The 15,822-nt window shown below is 42.6% G+C and overlaps 1 protein-coding gene across 7 annotated transcripts in view; it reads right to left on the minus strand.

Annotated features, from left to right (window-relative positions):
- Positions 1-295: 295 nt before the first annotated feature.
- The window catches only part of LOC148041542 (uncharacterized), a 44,117-nt gene continuing 28,590 nt past the window's right edge, over positions 296-15,822 (minus strand). For 2 of the 7 annotated variants that reach the window (XM_087680654.1, XM_087680666.1), the window contains 12 exons: positions 3,694-3,889; positions 3,193-3,291; positions 2,969-3,079; positions 2,631-2,747; positions 2,109-2,228; positions 1,935-2,006; positions 1,747-1,845; positions 1,553-1,636; positions 1,407-1,472; positions 1,186-1,272; positions 734-990; positions 296-603 (listed from right to left, as the gene is read on the minus strand). In XM_087680654.1, the coding sequence (XP_087536780.1) occupies positions 881-990; positions 1,186-1,272; positions 1,407-1,472; positions 1,553-1,636; positions 1,747-1,845; positions 1,935-2,006; positions 2,109-2,228; positions 2,631-2,747; positions 2,969-3,079; positions 3,193-3,291; positions 3,694-3,889 (1,161 nt within the window). In that variant the 3' untranslated portion in view covers positions 296-603; positions 734-880. Of the gene's footprint in view, positions 604-733; positions 991-1,185; positions 1,273-1,358; positions 1,473-1,552; positions 1,637-1,746; positions 1,846-1,934; positions 2,007-2,108; positions 2,229-2,630; positions 2,748-2,968; positions 3,080-3,192; positions 3,292-3,693; positions 3,890-15,822 lie in introns of those variants that run through there. The other 5 variants (XM_087680663.1, XM_087680659.1, XM_087680661.1 and 2 more) reach the window with 5 other exon arrangements.

A 15,822-nucleotide genomic window follows, 5' to 3' on the forward strand; every position in this document is an offset into this window, starting at 1 on the left:
GTCCAAAGATCTTCAATGCACCATTTCCAGAAAATATCACATAGTAGCAAAACATTTCCACTGCTCACCAAGATTCCAGGTACTGTGATTGTGTTATTTTACCAGCAATCAATATAGGACTTCAAGCAGAATTTGCAGCTTTCAGAAGGATGGAGCATGACTGAGATTTGCTTACCTTTTGCTGCATTTGTATCCAATGCACAATAAAGGATACCAGTGAAACACCTACTCAAGATCTACCTCATCTTCTTGCAGCTGAAACTTGTGTTGCAAAAACAAACTTAAGAATTTAAAGAAACGATCAAAAAATCCTCACCTTAACTTCTTGAGACCAAAAGTTGTACTGTACAATAAAGGATACCATCCTATGCTGCTCTGGCTATGCCCAGTATGATTCTAAAACAGCCAAGGCTGAAAGGCATACCATGGCCTCTGTCCAACTGCACTATCCAAAGATACATGCAAACCAAACTTCATGCCTGTATACTATAAACGTGGCCTTCCTGGTGGTTGACTAAAAATATTTCTTTAAGTAACCATTCCAGTTATGATCCTGCATCACCAGCTTCAGCTTGTGTGATGATTGAGCTCCACTTGCACTATCTGACAAGACAGGTTTTTAAGAGTGAATGGAGTGCTTTTGCAATTTTCAAGAAAAAAAGTTTCAACATTCAGAATGTTCGACGAGGTTAAATATCATCCGAGAAAAGAGTAAAGAGGCAAGCGCACTCACAGTGGCAAGGCTATTCAATTGGAGTGTTACATTGCAGGAGTTGATGGCTATCCTTTGTCTTCAAGTAAGGACCATAGAACAAGCATATACCCACTGACCAGGAGACTTGAATTTCAAGTGTGATCATGACATACCTAGGAAGAGGACTCACATTGTTGCAATTACATAATTGATAAACTTCTCATCATCCCTGTCACTGTTAGCCCCTGATTTTGGTGGTATAGATGCCCTCGCAGAGAGTAGCATATGATCTTCTGCTGTAAGAAATGTGATTGATCAATTTAAAATAGATATTATCAAATTTCTTCAACAGCATCTCCAGAGAAAGGAACAAGATGTTCAGAAAATGGATTTTATAAAGCTGTGTGAATAATATATAATCAAAAGGGAGTGGGGGAAGAAAACAGGGAGTGAATCAGAACTCTTAATTCTCTATAAAGCTTATGACTGACCAGGGCTTTTTGCCAGCTTTTCTGGAGCCTTTTCTTCTTTCCTCCTCTCTTGATAACCCCCTGAAGCCCTTCTACCTTGGCAATCCACTGACATGCCATATAGTATTTTTTCAATAGATTGTGTGTAACAAAAGAAAACGAAAGCATAAGTGGTGAGATAGGTTTAATTTGACCAGATTCTGAAAACTTGCTTGGTTTGGTTGATGAAACTTATGTCTTGCCTTTGTTTCCCGTTCTGTCAATCAATTTTGAGCATGAAATGCTTTTTGCACAATCAACAGTACTATCTGGTAAACCACAGCTAGTAATTAGTTCAGATTTAGTTAAGTAAACCAACTCTTACTTCTCTATAAAGCTTATGACTGACCAGGCCTTCTCATCAGCCTTTTGGGAGATTTTTCTTGTTCTCTCCTCTCTTGATAACCATCTGAAGCCCTTCTATCGTAATCCACTGACATGCCATATAGTTTCTTGTCAGTAAATCTGATGCATGTGTGAAGAAAAGAAAAAGAAAGCCTAAGAAGTGAGACAGGTTCAATTTGACAGATTCTGAAAACTTGCATGGTTTGATTGTTGAAACTAATGTTTCCCCTTGATTGTCTCCCATACTGTCAATCATTTTTAAGCATGAAATGCTTTCTGCACAATCAGCAGTAATATCTGGTAAACCACAAGAAGAAAATTTGTGATTAATTCAGGTTTAGTCACGGGAAACAAACCCTTAATTCTCTATAAACCTTATGACTGACCAGGCCTTCTCATTGGCGTTTCTGGAGTGTTGTCTTCTTCCCTCCTCTCTTGATAACCATCTAAACACCTACCTTCAAAATTCACTCACATGCCATGTAGTTTTTTGTCAATAGATCTGACACGTGTAAAAAAAAAGGGGGGGAAATCTTAAAAGGTGAGAGATTCAAATCAACCAGATTCTGAAAACTTGTTCGGTTTGATTGTTGAAACTACTGCTATCTTCCCTTGATTGTCCCTCATGCTATTGATCAGCATTGACTGTGAAATGCTTTTTGCACAATCAGCAGTAATATCTAACAAGAAAATTAGTGATTAGTTCAGGTTTAGTTCAGAATATTATGCTCATGCATCACAACATCAAGAAGAGACTTTTCCAACACTAAGGACACTAGAAACACTAGAGGATTAATAAAACTTAAGACTGCATGCAAAAGAAGTTCAGGCTTTGTCAGAAACTCTGTTTTTCTTTACTTTGTTCATTATTATATTCACTACCCATGCAGGTCAAAAGGAACCAGCAAGTACTCAAGTTCTATTAGTATTTTAAGTATAACCAGAGGTAATATCATCAATTATAAATATGCACATATAAGCTACCCCAAGCCTAGCCACATGTATTACACCATGATTCTGTAAATGCAAATAAAGCTTCTGAAATCAAAATTGATACAAACATTGAAATCAATTTCTCTAACCAGTTCTAGCAGTTTCCTTTGCCAGATTAGTTGAGGCTCTTCCTTTCTCATTGTCCTCTTCATGTTCATTTAGACTCGTTATAACATTAGCATCCTTGCAATCATCATGGCTTTCCTCTGACACAGCAAAATCATCAGCAACTTAATGACCTGGAACATCATGAAACTAGACCCATAAACTAGCAATTGAAAGATAAATAAGCACCAAAGACAGGACCTAACCCAATTACAACTTGCAACTTTCATGTCAAGGGAATCTATTAAAGTTTGTTTGTAAAGTTTAGTGCACATGACCATTCAAATTAATTTTCAAGACAACGAAAACTTGGCCCCCTAACCCTTTTTATGAGTATCCATTGAAAGATTAGTCGAAGCTCTTTCTATAACATCGTTGTCTTCATGCTTTTTCACGCTCAGTGTTTCATGATCTTCTGGATCGTAAAACTCATCTGCTATAACAAATTATCAACAACTTAAAAATATTGAACATCAAGCAATTAAGGCCAGAGGCAGCAATCATGAAACAAAACCAGCAATTTTTCTGTTAAGCAAGATCCCAAACCTTTGATCAAGTTATCTGCTGCACTCTTGTCCCCATCACCGTCCATATTTAATATTGGAACACTTTTTGCATAGTCAATGACAGACACCCCTGACTCACCTAGCAGACACATTAACATTATACCCAGTCACACATACATCAACCTAGCATTTGAGTTTTCAGGAACAATAATCAAGTCCATAGAGTTTTAAAAAATGACCACACATATACCATCCTTCATAGATAGGTTAGGTTTGGAAAATCTAAATTCCATGTTTTATTGAAAGTTTTGTGACCATTAAAGATGTTATGTTGTATCTAAGAACTCAACCTTCTTTACCTATTGAGCACATCTAGCCTCAGAGAGAATACAGAAAACCAGGGTTCCACACTACCACATTTTTGTAGAGTATCTGAATCGTTAAGAGCACATCCACCCTCAGATATCACAGAAAATCAGAATAACATTACACAGTATCTTTCATGTGTACTTAGAATACACAACAATTCTCTTTTTCCAACCTGCATTGGAAGCTTTGACTTTCAAACTCGGTATACTGCTCTTTTTCCTTTTTTCTTTTGCCTTTGGATGTGACATATACTTTTTGGTGAGCTGTTCTTTCTTCTCAAGCATTCCCAAACTTTCATATGCCTGTCCAACTAGAGATAATGTATCTTTATCAGGATTCATTCCATATGCTTCTATCTGTTCAAATACCTGCAATGACAAAACTTGTTCTATGAGAAATACTCACATCTAAGTTGATACCAAGTAGGATAACAGCAGAAGCCAAAGGTATAAGTGTATATACTGTGCTTGTATATTCTCAAAATCAAGAGCTTCAAAAAGCTACTATATGAAATTGAAACATAAAATTTCTGTGATTAGAAAAGGGAAGCATCGTATGTATTTGATATCTCTTGTCATCAACTGCACAAGTTGAACATACAGCTGGTCCCTGCTCACTCAGGGAGCTTCACCGCCAGCTGGATGCAGCTTGTAAAAATTATTTGTTTTACTCTCGGAGGTTGTAATCTTAGTGGCCCCCCTTGCCCCCTCACCCAACTCCAATGACATCCTCTTCTGCCTATTGCTCAAAATAACTTTACGGAACTGTTTTCAGCTCCTACTTGAATCAGTGAATCTGGGAGGCTTACACTGGAAGCACATCTTGAGGTATGTAACCACTAGTCAAACCTGAGATGAAGCTGAATATGAAAGAGCAGCAGGATGGAAACCAAAAGGCAGCAATCTGGAGGCTGAATCTGATAAACACAGCAGTGTACCACCCATTGGAGGCTGATAAAAACTGGGTGACAGCAGAGGAAGAGAGTGCTGATGCAGGGCGGCCTGCACAGCTTGAAAACATAGGCAGTAAAGGTGTGGTGATGATGTCACCAGCTGGCAATGGCCTGAAGGCTGGAAATGCAGCTGTCTAGCACCTCTTGGCAGTAGGGCATCAGCTGGAAACTGTGCGCTAGGGGCTGGAGTGAACGTGGCTGCAGTTGGCAAGGGCTGGAGAGCTGATAGGTGAAGGCTGATGGCTGAAATCTGCAGAGAAGTGATGATTTGCAAGAAAAAGGGATGGGTTGAATGGTGGGCAGCCTGTCTATTTATAGAAAAATGCATATCGAATAGACACTTTAGGTAATTTATATGCTTTGGGACTGTTTTAAAGAGCTAATCAGCTTATAATGCATTTTTAAGCTCAAAATAGGGATGCTTTTTCCAAATATGGAATTTTATGAATAAATTCCGTCTTTGCTAGTAATTTTGATCCCTCAAGCTTATCATTGTTCAATTGCATTGTCTATCATGGAATCTTGTACACTTATCTCTTTACACCACAACTGATACATAGATATAGCGTTATACCTTGATACATTAGGGCTAGGGTTTATATACAGAGACAATGTACAGTACCAGTTTGACAAAATTGCTCAGGGTTGTAACAATAGGCCTAGCTAAGGTGCAAAATGGCTCCACAAGAAAGTGTCACAAATTCTAGAAATGCACAATGTTTCTAACACACTCACTGGCTCAGCGATAGGGCTTGTAAGTGGGAGATGAAAATGCTGAATATAATGCTAACAAGCCTCTTTTCTCACACATGTCAATCAAGAAAACAGTTCTCTGATTTTTTTGAGTCATGAATTACCAACTCTCAGCAGGTGAGTATGTCTCTTGATGCCAAAAGTTTCCAAGCCTAGCATTCATGTACACGTAGAGAGAAGTGTTCTTGGCCTTCTGGTACAGTCCAACAATTACGACGCTTCTCAGAATAGGAAAAACCTAGGGTGAAAGATGTCACTCTCCGACTACTCCCATTGTTGTACCTTTGAGCATTCTGTATATTCTCTCTTTCATTTACAGCATTGATTGATTCATTCACTTCACAATTCTCTTTCTTCTTTGTTTGTGTTTTTTCATTCATTGCATTCTTGTTTGAGTTCTTGTGGTTTAGTAGTGTTAATACATTCTATGTTTTCCTAGTGCAAACCCTAGCATCACTTCACATGGTATCAAAGTTGGTGCTCTTCAAAAGAGTATCCTACCATTATCGTGGAGAGCTTGGTTTGGGCAAGATACACGAGTGACACATAACCAATTCACAATTCCTGAGACTTCTTCCTCTTGGGATCCCACAGTGTCTTTTCAAGCTCCTCCGTCACTAGAGGCCTTGAAGAGACATTATGGACTCCACAAGGAAGACAATGCATCATCATTTTCTTCTTCTTGTACAGATGTAGGGCTCATAACAGAGGAGTTTAGTGAATCCTTGTGCATCAAATATTCCCACTACACTCTTGGGAGCCATGTGCATCAAATAGAATCAGTGGGTGAGGCTAGCCGCCTCCCTACTCAAGGAGGACTTGCTATAATCAAAACAACTAGTAACCCATCTTCTTCATGCAACAAAGCCCAGTATCAAGTTCATATAACTCTTTTGAGTCACATTCAATCAGAAGCCTTCCTATTTCTTCTTTTGGTGTGCAAGATCCAAATCATGAAAAGTTTGAATATGTTAACTTTGTTGAGCTAAAACATTAGCATTCTTAAAACAGCCCCAAAACACACTTAATTAATGAAAACCCTAAAAAGGGGAGCAGTCCAGAGAGTTTCAATGGTCCCCCAAAAACCCTAATTCTTTGGGGCACCCTTCAACATCTATAAATAGACTGGCTACCCCCATTCAGCCTCATTCCTATCTGTGTAGGTTTCACACCCTTGAGTGCAAATTTCAACCATCAATCTACCTCTACGTGGCTGTCCAGCCTTCGAGTCTGCTGCCACCTCTTCATCAGCCCTTGCAATGCCCTAGCGCGTTCCTCCAAGCTGCGTCAGGCATCTTCCAACCATCACCAGCATCTTCATCACCTTCTGCAGCTTGCATTTGGTTCAAGACCAATTTAGCGACAGTTCCTACACACTCCAACTGCTTGCATTTGGTGTCTCTTCCTCCAAGCGACAGGTGCTCGTGCTTCTCCTCATCCAGGTGACATCCACAATTTACATTTACACTCATCTGGGGGCCGCCTTCCATCTCCACAGCTTCTCCTACTTGCATTTCGTGCTCCACGATCTTCTGGCATCATCGTTTTGCAAACTATACACTCCGACTGGTGGCCACAGACTTAGGATCCATCTCCGATAGACGTCACTCCGACACACTGCTCTACCCTTGAGTACTTGAGTATCTGTACACTCTTACATTCATTTGCAATATTCATTCACTTTGGAGTTGTATTCTTCTCTCCCTTCTTCTATTTGTGTTTGAGTTTTGAGTTTTGCGTTTGAGTTTTGAGTTTTGCATTTAGGGTTTGAGTTTTGCTTTCTATGTCTATGTCTGTCTCTTTGTGTTTCTGTCGTGGTCGTACACTCTGTGTTTCCTCAGTGCAAACCATAGCAATTTTCTTCACATGGTATCAAAACTGATGCTCTTGTAAAGCATATCTTGCGGATATTGTGGAGAGCTAGTCTTTGTGCGAGGCACACAATACGACTCATAACCGAATCACAATGTCCCAAACACCTTCTCCAATTCCTATGATGTTCTATCAAGCTTCTCCATCACTGGAGGCCCTGAGATGCCATTATGGAATAGATGAGGAGGACAACACTCCACTTTCACCTTCACCTTCTTTTACTACTAGTCCAGATTTCACTAACATGACAAAAGAGGACTTTGAGAAGTACTATCGCAACAAGTGCAGTCATATTTACACCCCTCCTACAAGCTTTGCTGCCACATTCGGACCGCTTGGTGAGACTAGCCACCTCTCCGATCATGGAGGACATACAGCATTTGGAGCGTCTGGCAATCCATCCTCATCATTTCAACTAGGTCCAATGTCAGGTTCGTACAACCCTTTTGAGTTGAATGAATCAAAACCCTCGCATGTTTCTTCTTTTGAGGTGCAGGATCCGGATGGCTTTGTGTATGTGAACTTTAATAGAGGGGGCTCACGAAGCAGACAGAATTTAGATACATCTACAGCTTCTATTTCATTTCTTCATGCGTTTCCTTAGCAGAGCCCTGCTACTGGACATGCGCGATGATAGACACCTTCTTCAACTAGCATGTCTCTAGGTCCTTAAGAATATCCTAGGTCAGTCTAGCATCCATTTTTCCCACTCTTAGAGTTGGGCCCATAGGATTCATTGTCCTTAGCTTTTCCATTTTTAAGTCTTCCGCTGCATTTACTCACACAATACACATTCATTGCATTGTCTTTTCAGTTAGATTTTCTCTCTATTATGTTTTGCTTTGAAGTATCTCACCATTGTGTTGAGAAACCCTTCACCCGCAGTTTGTGTTTTTTGCGTATCTGTGTTTTGTGTTTAGGGTTTGCAGCCCCAAAAAGGGGCGCCATCCTAGACTGGCTGTGCCTATTTATAGGCCACTCTCTCATTCATTCCTTACGGCTGATTCATTCAGTCCGACTGTCACCTCTTCTTTCCAGCCTCTCCACTACCCTCACACCCCTTCAAGAGGACATTGCGGTTCGTGGTTTGTGGCTGTCTTCATCATCGTCCTTATGCTACGGCACCCTTGTTCCCTTGTATCACATTCACTCAATAATTCAGAACTTCATCATTCCATTCATCAGAGTTTCTTCTCTCTTCTCTTCTCTTCTCTCTTCTCTTCTCCTCTCCATGTTTTGCCAAGTTTACCCCGTGTTCCTCCCCGCAAACCCTACTGTCTCGCTGGTACGTCATCTTTTGAAATGGTATCAGAGCTGGATCTGCTCACCTAGCAGCGAAGATCTTCCACTCCAGTGAAGGCAAAGACCGGTGGCAAGTTCGACATCCACTTCTCTTCTTCCACTGCATCAAAATCTCGTTTTTTCAGGTTTCAGGTGTTTTTAGCTTGCTGCCCACACCCCTTTCGTGGAGGACATCGCAGTCTCAGCTGTCCCTTGTTGTCACCTACAGTCTAGCACCTGTTTCCAACCTTCCACCCGCAGTTTGCAGCTGTTTGCAGCAAAGTGAATGTTGCTGATCACTCTCCATTCAGAAAACAATCTCATTTTTGCATATTTCAGGTATTTCAACTTCTGCCCACACCTTGGACGTGGAGGACATCACGGTCCAAGCTGGCCATTGCTTTCTAGAACAATCTGGCGCCTGTTTCCAACCTATCACACACTGTTCGGAGCTGATTTCAGCATACTGACTGCTGCTGCTGTTTCTTTCTTGCGTTTTTAGTGTTTCTCTCTCCTGCAGGCTGTCCTGCCTACTTTTTTAGTATTTCTCTCTCTTAAGACTGTCCTACCTACGTTTTTAGTCTCTCTCTCACCTGCTGCTTGCGTTTTTAGTCTTTCTTTCTCCTCACCTGCGTTTTTCTACCGATTGCAATCTCTTATTGCTAGTCACATCCTCCTCCCACTGGCAGCTCACTTTCAACCCTTCCACTATCCTCTCACCCCTTGAGGCAAACATTGCGGCTCGTGCTTCACACTGCCCTCACACCCCTTGAGGCGGACATTGCGGTTCGTGGTTCGTGGTGGCTGACCTCTTCCTTCTTCAACAAGGCACACTGGTATCCATGGCTTCTTTACCAACAGATGACCAAACTATTGGGTGTTCCTACTATGGCATCACCGAACACACCACCGATGCTTGCCGACTTTGACCTTTGCTCCCCATCCACCCAAAATATATACATCTTCCACTAGGCACTCCTTGTGCCACCTCTCCTTTCTGGGCCACAAAGATCGTTCTGCATCGGCTATCAGAGTACTATGCTCAAGGCAATAAGATGCATCCAATGCGCACAAAGTCCTTTCGAACACATGGAGGATCGATTGGCGCTACGACCTCCTGGAGATCCGTCGCAATGCCAACGGCAATCTTCTCCCACTTATTTTCAGGTACAGTGGCTTCCATAACCTACAGATCTGCAGTCTGCTCCTTCGAGAGACAATGGCTACTCGACTCTTTCTCTTCTTCGGCTACCCAGCCTGCTCCAATGAGAGATAGCGACTATTGTCCACCTCTTGCTCATTCTAAGCCCTACCCTTCCCCACCCTCGACTACTCCGGTTCGAGAGGCTACCTCTTGGAGCTCTTCAGCACCCCAGATACCTTCTTCGGCACGACCAACGGCACTTCCTTCGTCATTAGACATTTCGGAGTCCGTGATCCATGAGTTTTTGGATTTCCTATCTACTTTAGAGGGGGATGTTATTTCTTTGCCCTCAGTAGGGGCATCTACTTCTTCGACTTCAGCGGGGGGGCCTTCACCTCCCACCTCAGAGGGGAAACCTACTCCACATGAAGTTCTTCACCCATCCTCTACTTTCTTGGGGTGGCTGTCTTCAACCAGTTATCTCTTCTACTGAAATCCAGGATCTTCAGGCACCACCTAGATCGGGACCTCGAAGGTTCAGTCGCGACTTGGTGACAAGGCCTTCATATTCCTTTCAACATGGATGCACGAAGCTAGTGGCTTCTTTCCCAAGGTTGAGTTTCGGATTCTCCAATTCACTCTATCTGCTGTTCTTTACTGCAGGTTCACTTTCCGGTGGAAATCATGGATCTTCAAGATCCTCTACATCTTCTTCCTCCTTTTCTTCTTGCCTTCGTCCCTTGGTCAGCATGGAGCCACCTCCTGAGATCAAGTATGGGCATATCCTCATGGTTCTCGGCACTACACAAAGTCCGACATTCCTCCTATGCATTGCATGATTTCATCATCTATGTACTAGGGCGCTTGGGCAAGTGAACAGTTTCCCCACAAGCAACACTGTCCAAGTTGCACCTACTACATGAGCATTCTTCAACATATAGCATTACATCTCCACCTCACTCTTCTCTTGTTCCCCTTTTTGGGCCTGAGAGGGGGTGTTGAAAAACACTTTACCCGCAGTTTGCGTGTTTTGTGTCTCTGCGTTTTGCGTTTAGGGTTTGCCTTTAGGATTTGCAACCCCAAAAAGGGGCGCCATCCTAGACTGGCTGTGCCTATTTATAGGCCACTCTCTCATTCATTCCTTACGGCTGATTCATTAAGTCTGTCACCTCTTCTCTCCAGCCTCTCCACTACCCTCACCTCCTCGCAAACCCTACTGTCTCGTTGATACGTCATCTTTTGACACGTTGACCTCTATGTTTGTAGATTCTCATCTCTTTTGCAAGGTTTCGTCTTTTAGTGTAGGGCTAACTTGCAAATTGCTTTGGTCCTACTTGGGCTAGAGACGTGGGGATGTGCATCGTTCCTTTCATGGTTTCATCATCCTAGGTATGCTTGCTTTTCTTCCAGCATGGAGGTTTCCCCTCTCGAGGCGGATTGTGCAGCATCTCTCATCATGGTGGTGACTTCTTCTTTGCTCTTCCAAGAGGGTGCTTCATCCACTTCATCTTCTTCCATTCCTTATGTTCTTAGCACCACACAAAGACCGACATTAGGCTCCTCTTTCTTCTTCGACATCTACATCCAGGTTGAGAGGGGGTTTCTACCCTTCTTGGTATTCTACAGGCTTCAGCACTTTGTCTTCGACATTGGCTTCTCCCCCCTGTTGTACCTTCCCCTTTGTATTGCATGATTTCATCATCTCTGTACTAGGGCGCTTGGGCAAGTAAACAATTTCCCCACAAGAGACACTGTCCAAGTGGCACCTGCTGCATCAGCATTCTTCAACATGTAGCATACTTTGAATCTCATTGTGCAAAGCACCACTTGAGCGGATCCTAAGTTGTTTCCACCAGTCACTATTGACACCACACCACCATACTCCCTCGTCATCGTCACCCTTGAGTGGATGGGTAAGCTTGTATTGTTTTGTGATGTGTTGGATGTACCCTTCCTACTCCCGTCTTCTGGGTCACTATTACTCAATCAGTCGCATCCCATAAAATTTAACTCACCTTTGTTATTTATAACGTTCAATGTGGTTCCATCCGCCTTTGTAGGGCTCGGTAGGCCACTGGGCAGTCAACATACACCCTTTGTCCGATGCCTTGTCCTCTCTGGGGTGACTACTTGGACTCCCTTGGTAAGATAACCATCACCTTTGTAGTCTTGATAGGCCACTAGTCAGTCGACATGTACCCTTTATCCGGTGCCCTGGTTGTTTTGGGGTGGGATGCCTTAAGGTAAGTAAAAATCAAAGTGGTTGGCCTAACCTTTCAGCTCTGTTTTGGGCCTGAGAGGGGATATTGAGCTAAAACACGCTTTTCAACTAATTAGATTCTTAAAACAGCCCTAAAACACACTTAATTAATAAAAAAACCCTAAAAATGAGAGCGGTCGAAGAGAGTTTCAATTGTCCCCCAAAAATCCTAATTCTTTGGGAGACTCTTCAACATCTATAAATAGACAAGCTGCCCCCATTTAGCCTCATTCCCATCTGTGCAAGTTTCACACCCTTGAGTGCAGATTTCAGCCATCAGTCTACCTCTACATGGCTGTCCAGCCTTCAAGTCTGCTGCCACCTCTCCATCAGCCCTTGCAGTGCACTGGCGCCTTCCTCCAAGCTGTCGCCCACTGTTTGGTGCCTCCCTTTTACCCTAGGATGCTTGTGATGGGTATTCCCCTCACTCCCCTTGGCACTTCACCACCTTTTCCACCAGTCTCTTAGACGTAGGGATATCTATCATGCTTATGATGCAACATCACACACTCCATAAGTCACTCCTACATAGGGACTTCCATCCTCTACCTATAGAGTCACTATCCCTCTCCTCGGGCTACTCATGCAACTACCATGCCCATACCCATGCCCAATCAACCTATACCCACTTTTGGATCCAATGTGCATATATCCCATATGCATGGTGGGCACTCTAGGATTCATTCCCAAGTATGCTCCACTCCCCCACCCTACCCACCTTAGCCATCCTACCAACATTATTTCTCCCTCAATACTACTACTCCTGTTGTTATGGCCAAGAATGCTTTCGCAGATAAGACTCATTTCAACAAATCAAATTTTACCACTTGATCTAACCTTATGCAACAAGTGCTTGAGTCTCAAGGTCTTAGGGTCTTTGAGACCTAGTAGTTGGTTTAGAGCCTATGCTAGACTCTCAACTGGTCCACCCTAACCACATTTATCAATGAAGAGCTCGCAATGCTACAACCAATGTCAAGTTAATGTAGGGGTTACTTCATAAGTTCCACTCTAAGTTACAACACTTTCCCCTGGCATCCAATTGTTAGATCATCTCCTTAACCACTACATAGAGAGAGATCGAACCTAACGTATCAATCTCGATTATGAGGTTACGAGTTTTCTACTAAGAAAGGGGATGATATGAAAGTGAAGTTGGCTGAATGTAGACAGTTACTCACCGAGTTTGTGACTCCGTGAAGTCAAAGGGTGATCATGTTACATTCTTTTTAAACAAGCTGCCTTATAAATATTTCCACTTTATGCAGCACATCATTTGATTGCAATTATTGCCAACCTTATATGAGTTTGAATGACAGTTCTTGCATTACACAAGGCTGCATGACCAAGTCCATAGAAAGTCCTCCCCATTGTCCTATTCACAGGGGACTCTGGACACCACACTTTTCAGAGGTGACATCTCCCTAAGACTAGCCATGAAGTCTCCAAACCAGCAATGCTTGGGCTAGTTCCTACTTGAGATCTAGAGGTTCATCCAGGGTGATTTTATACGTTTAGTACAATACGTTCAATACGCGAATATGTACAATATGGAATGCACATTAAAAAAATTTAATAAAATACATTGTTTCATACTTTCACCTTTAAAAATACATAGAAAATTATGTATAAAATCATCCTACATACATATAAAATATGCAAGTTAACGATAGATCATGAAGAGGCCTAGGGGTTGTGGAGAAGAATGAGGAGAAAGAAGGAGAGGGAGAGGAAGAGAGATTTGGGAAAGGAAGAGAGAGAGGGAGAGGATGTAATATGTTTGAATAAAATTTGAAAGTGAGAGACAGGAAGAGGAAGAGAGAGGGAGAGGGAGAGGAATGAAAAGAGGAGAGAAACAAAAGGTGAGAAAAGGATAGGGAGAGGGAGAGGAAGAGGAAGAGGGATAGCAAGAGGGAGAGAGATAGGGATAGCAGGAAGAGAAGGCAAGGGAAAGGGAGAGGAAGAGGGAGAGGGAGAGGGAGAGGAAGAGGGAGAGGTGATTGAAGAAGATAGCGGCTTGAAAGTTGAGCTCAAGAGAGGAAGATTGATGAAGATGAAGGCTCATTTGTGTGGTGAGATGGGGAGAGAAAGCTGCCCTTTATAAGGGCTGAGGTGAGGGAGAAGAGAAGAGGAGGGAGTATGAAAGGAGTGTGAAAGAAGAGGAGTTTGAGTGTGCAAAAGCCCCAAAAATTGGGCAAATTTTCAAAAAAATGCACCAATGGACATTTTAAGTGGTCGATTTTTTTTTGTACAATTGAATGCACACAAACCATATGGTACCGTACGAAATGAACATATGGTATAGTATTGTTAGAAACGTACCATACATGCACAGAATGCAAACTTGGGTTCTGTGCAGCATTACTCCAATCGGGCACCCTATAGAAAGGGGGTAAACAATCACAACTCACCGATTTTTTCCACACAGCAACCACACAGAATGCACCTACACAAAGAGGGATGACAATCCGCAAAGCAGAGATTAGAGCTACATGGCTATCAAGGGTGCAAGGGTACCAAACATCGAGACTACACCACAAAGAAATGATGGAGATCCACCGACAACAAAAGTAGCATATGACACAGCTAAGGGTCCAGCCTAAATGCTACCCATGTACTCTCTCATCAGAGATGTATGACATACTATAGCCACGGATCCTAACGAGATGGAGCTAGGCATGATTGTTGGGTGTAAAGTCCCTGCGTCTCTGTGTAAATAGTCTTACAAGTGTGAACACACCCTTATTGTACCTTGTATCCTAACATATAAATACATTATTTTATTCTTTGTGTACCATCACGAACTAGTACACGTATCTCTGCGTTCACTCCCTAACTCTCAGCTCTGCTCTGCAGCTCACACCTTGATCTCGCACTTCACTGCGCACTCTCTTCACTGCGCACTCTCTCCTTCAAACTGGTATCAGAGCTTAAGATCCTGCACGTTTCCCGAAACCAAGGGCAGTTGACAGTGCAAGTAGCTCGCGAGCAAGTCGTGCTAACGACAGTCGACTACAATGTCACACAGGAGACGAGTACCAAGCAGCTAAGCAGGCGCCAGCCAAATCAGCTAACGGAACAGGTCGACATTGAAACCGACAGACATGCGCAACCTGCATGACTGACAAGCCAACCTACAAGTGCAACTTGCATGATTGATGCGCTCACAGACGGCTGGCACAATCTGCATGACTGATTGGCTAGCAGACGGGCGTAACCTGCGTGACAGACCGAAGGACAGGCGTGAGACAGGACGTGACTAGCAAGTCAACGAACCTTGTCACGTCACTTCTCTTTAAGGTCACAAATTCGTTTTTTTCTCCAAAATTCTCCTTGAATTTCCCCTTGGCCTAACGGGGGTTCACGCGCATAAGCACAGAGTTCAAATTTCTGCATATTTATGCCCAGAAATATGGGGCTTTTCAGATTGAGTGCTGGTCGTGCAAAATTGAGGCATATGCGTCAGAAATTACAGACATTGTATGCGTTTGAATTGTGGATTTCGCCAAATTTACTGAAATTTTGATCATTTGAGTGAAATTTCTCAACATTGGACCCATAAAATTTGGGGCTTTTGCTGTATTGGTGAAATTTTGTTCAGCTGAGTCAGATTGGCTGACATTGGTGCACAATTGGACCCATGAAATTTGGGGCTTTTGAAAAATTTTGAGAAATTTTGCATGTTTTATGCTTTTGGAAACATGTATTAATGCAATCAAGGCAGATCAGTCAGTGAAATTTTGGGACTTTTGCTGAAATCTGTGGATTTTGGCAAAGTCGATGTGTGAAATGCATTTTGGGAATATTGCTGAAGCAATCTTGTTGCCATAAGCAGAGTGGTTTGAGAATTTTTATCTCCCGCTTGTGCAATTTTTGGAGAAATTGCAGAGATTTCTTGGTGTTTTGTGTATCAGAAGTTGATACGGGCACATATGTATGCAGTACACATGTTGGACAGCTCCCATTGAGTTGATGTATTGCTGACTATTCATGTTGCAACAGTCTTAGTGATCATTTGCAGATCTGGGATTGGTGTAGA

This window comes from Lygodium microphyllum, chromosome 1, assembly GCF_053477565.2.
Source record: "Lygodium microphyllum isolate KBCC chromosome 1, Lygodium_microphyllum_v1.1.10, whole genome shotgun sequence".
NCBI lineage: Eukaryota > Viridiplantae > Streptophyta > Polypodiopsida > Schizaeales > Lygodiaceae > Lygodium > Lygodium microphyllum.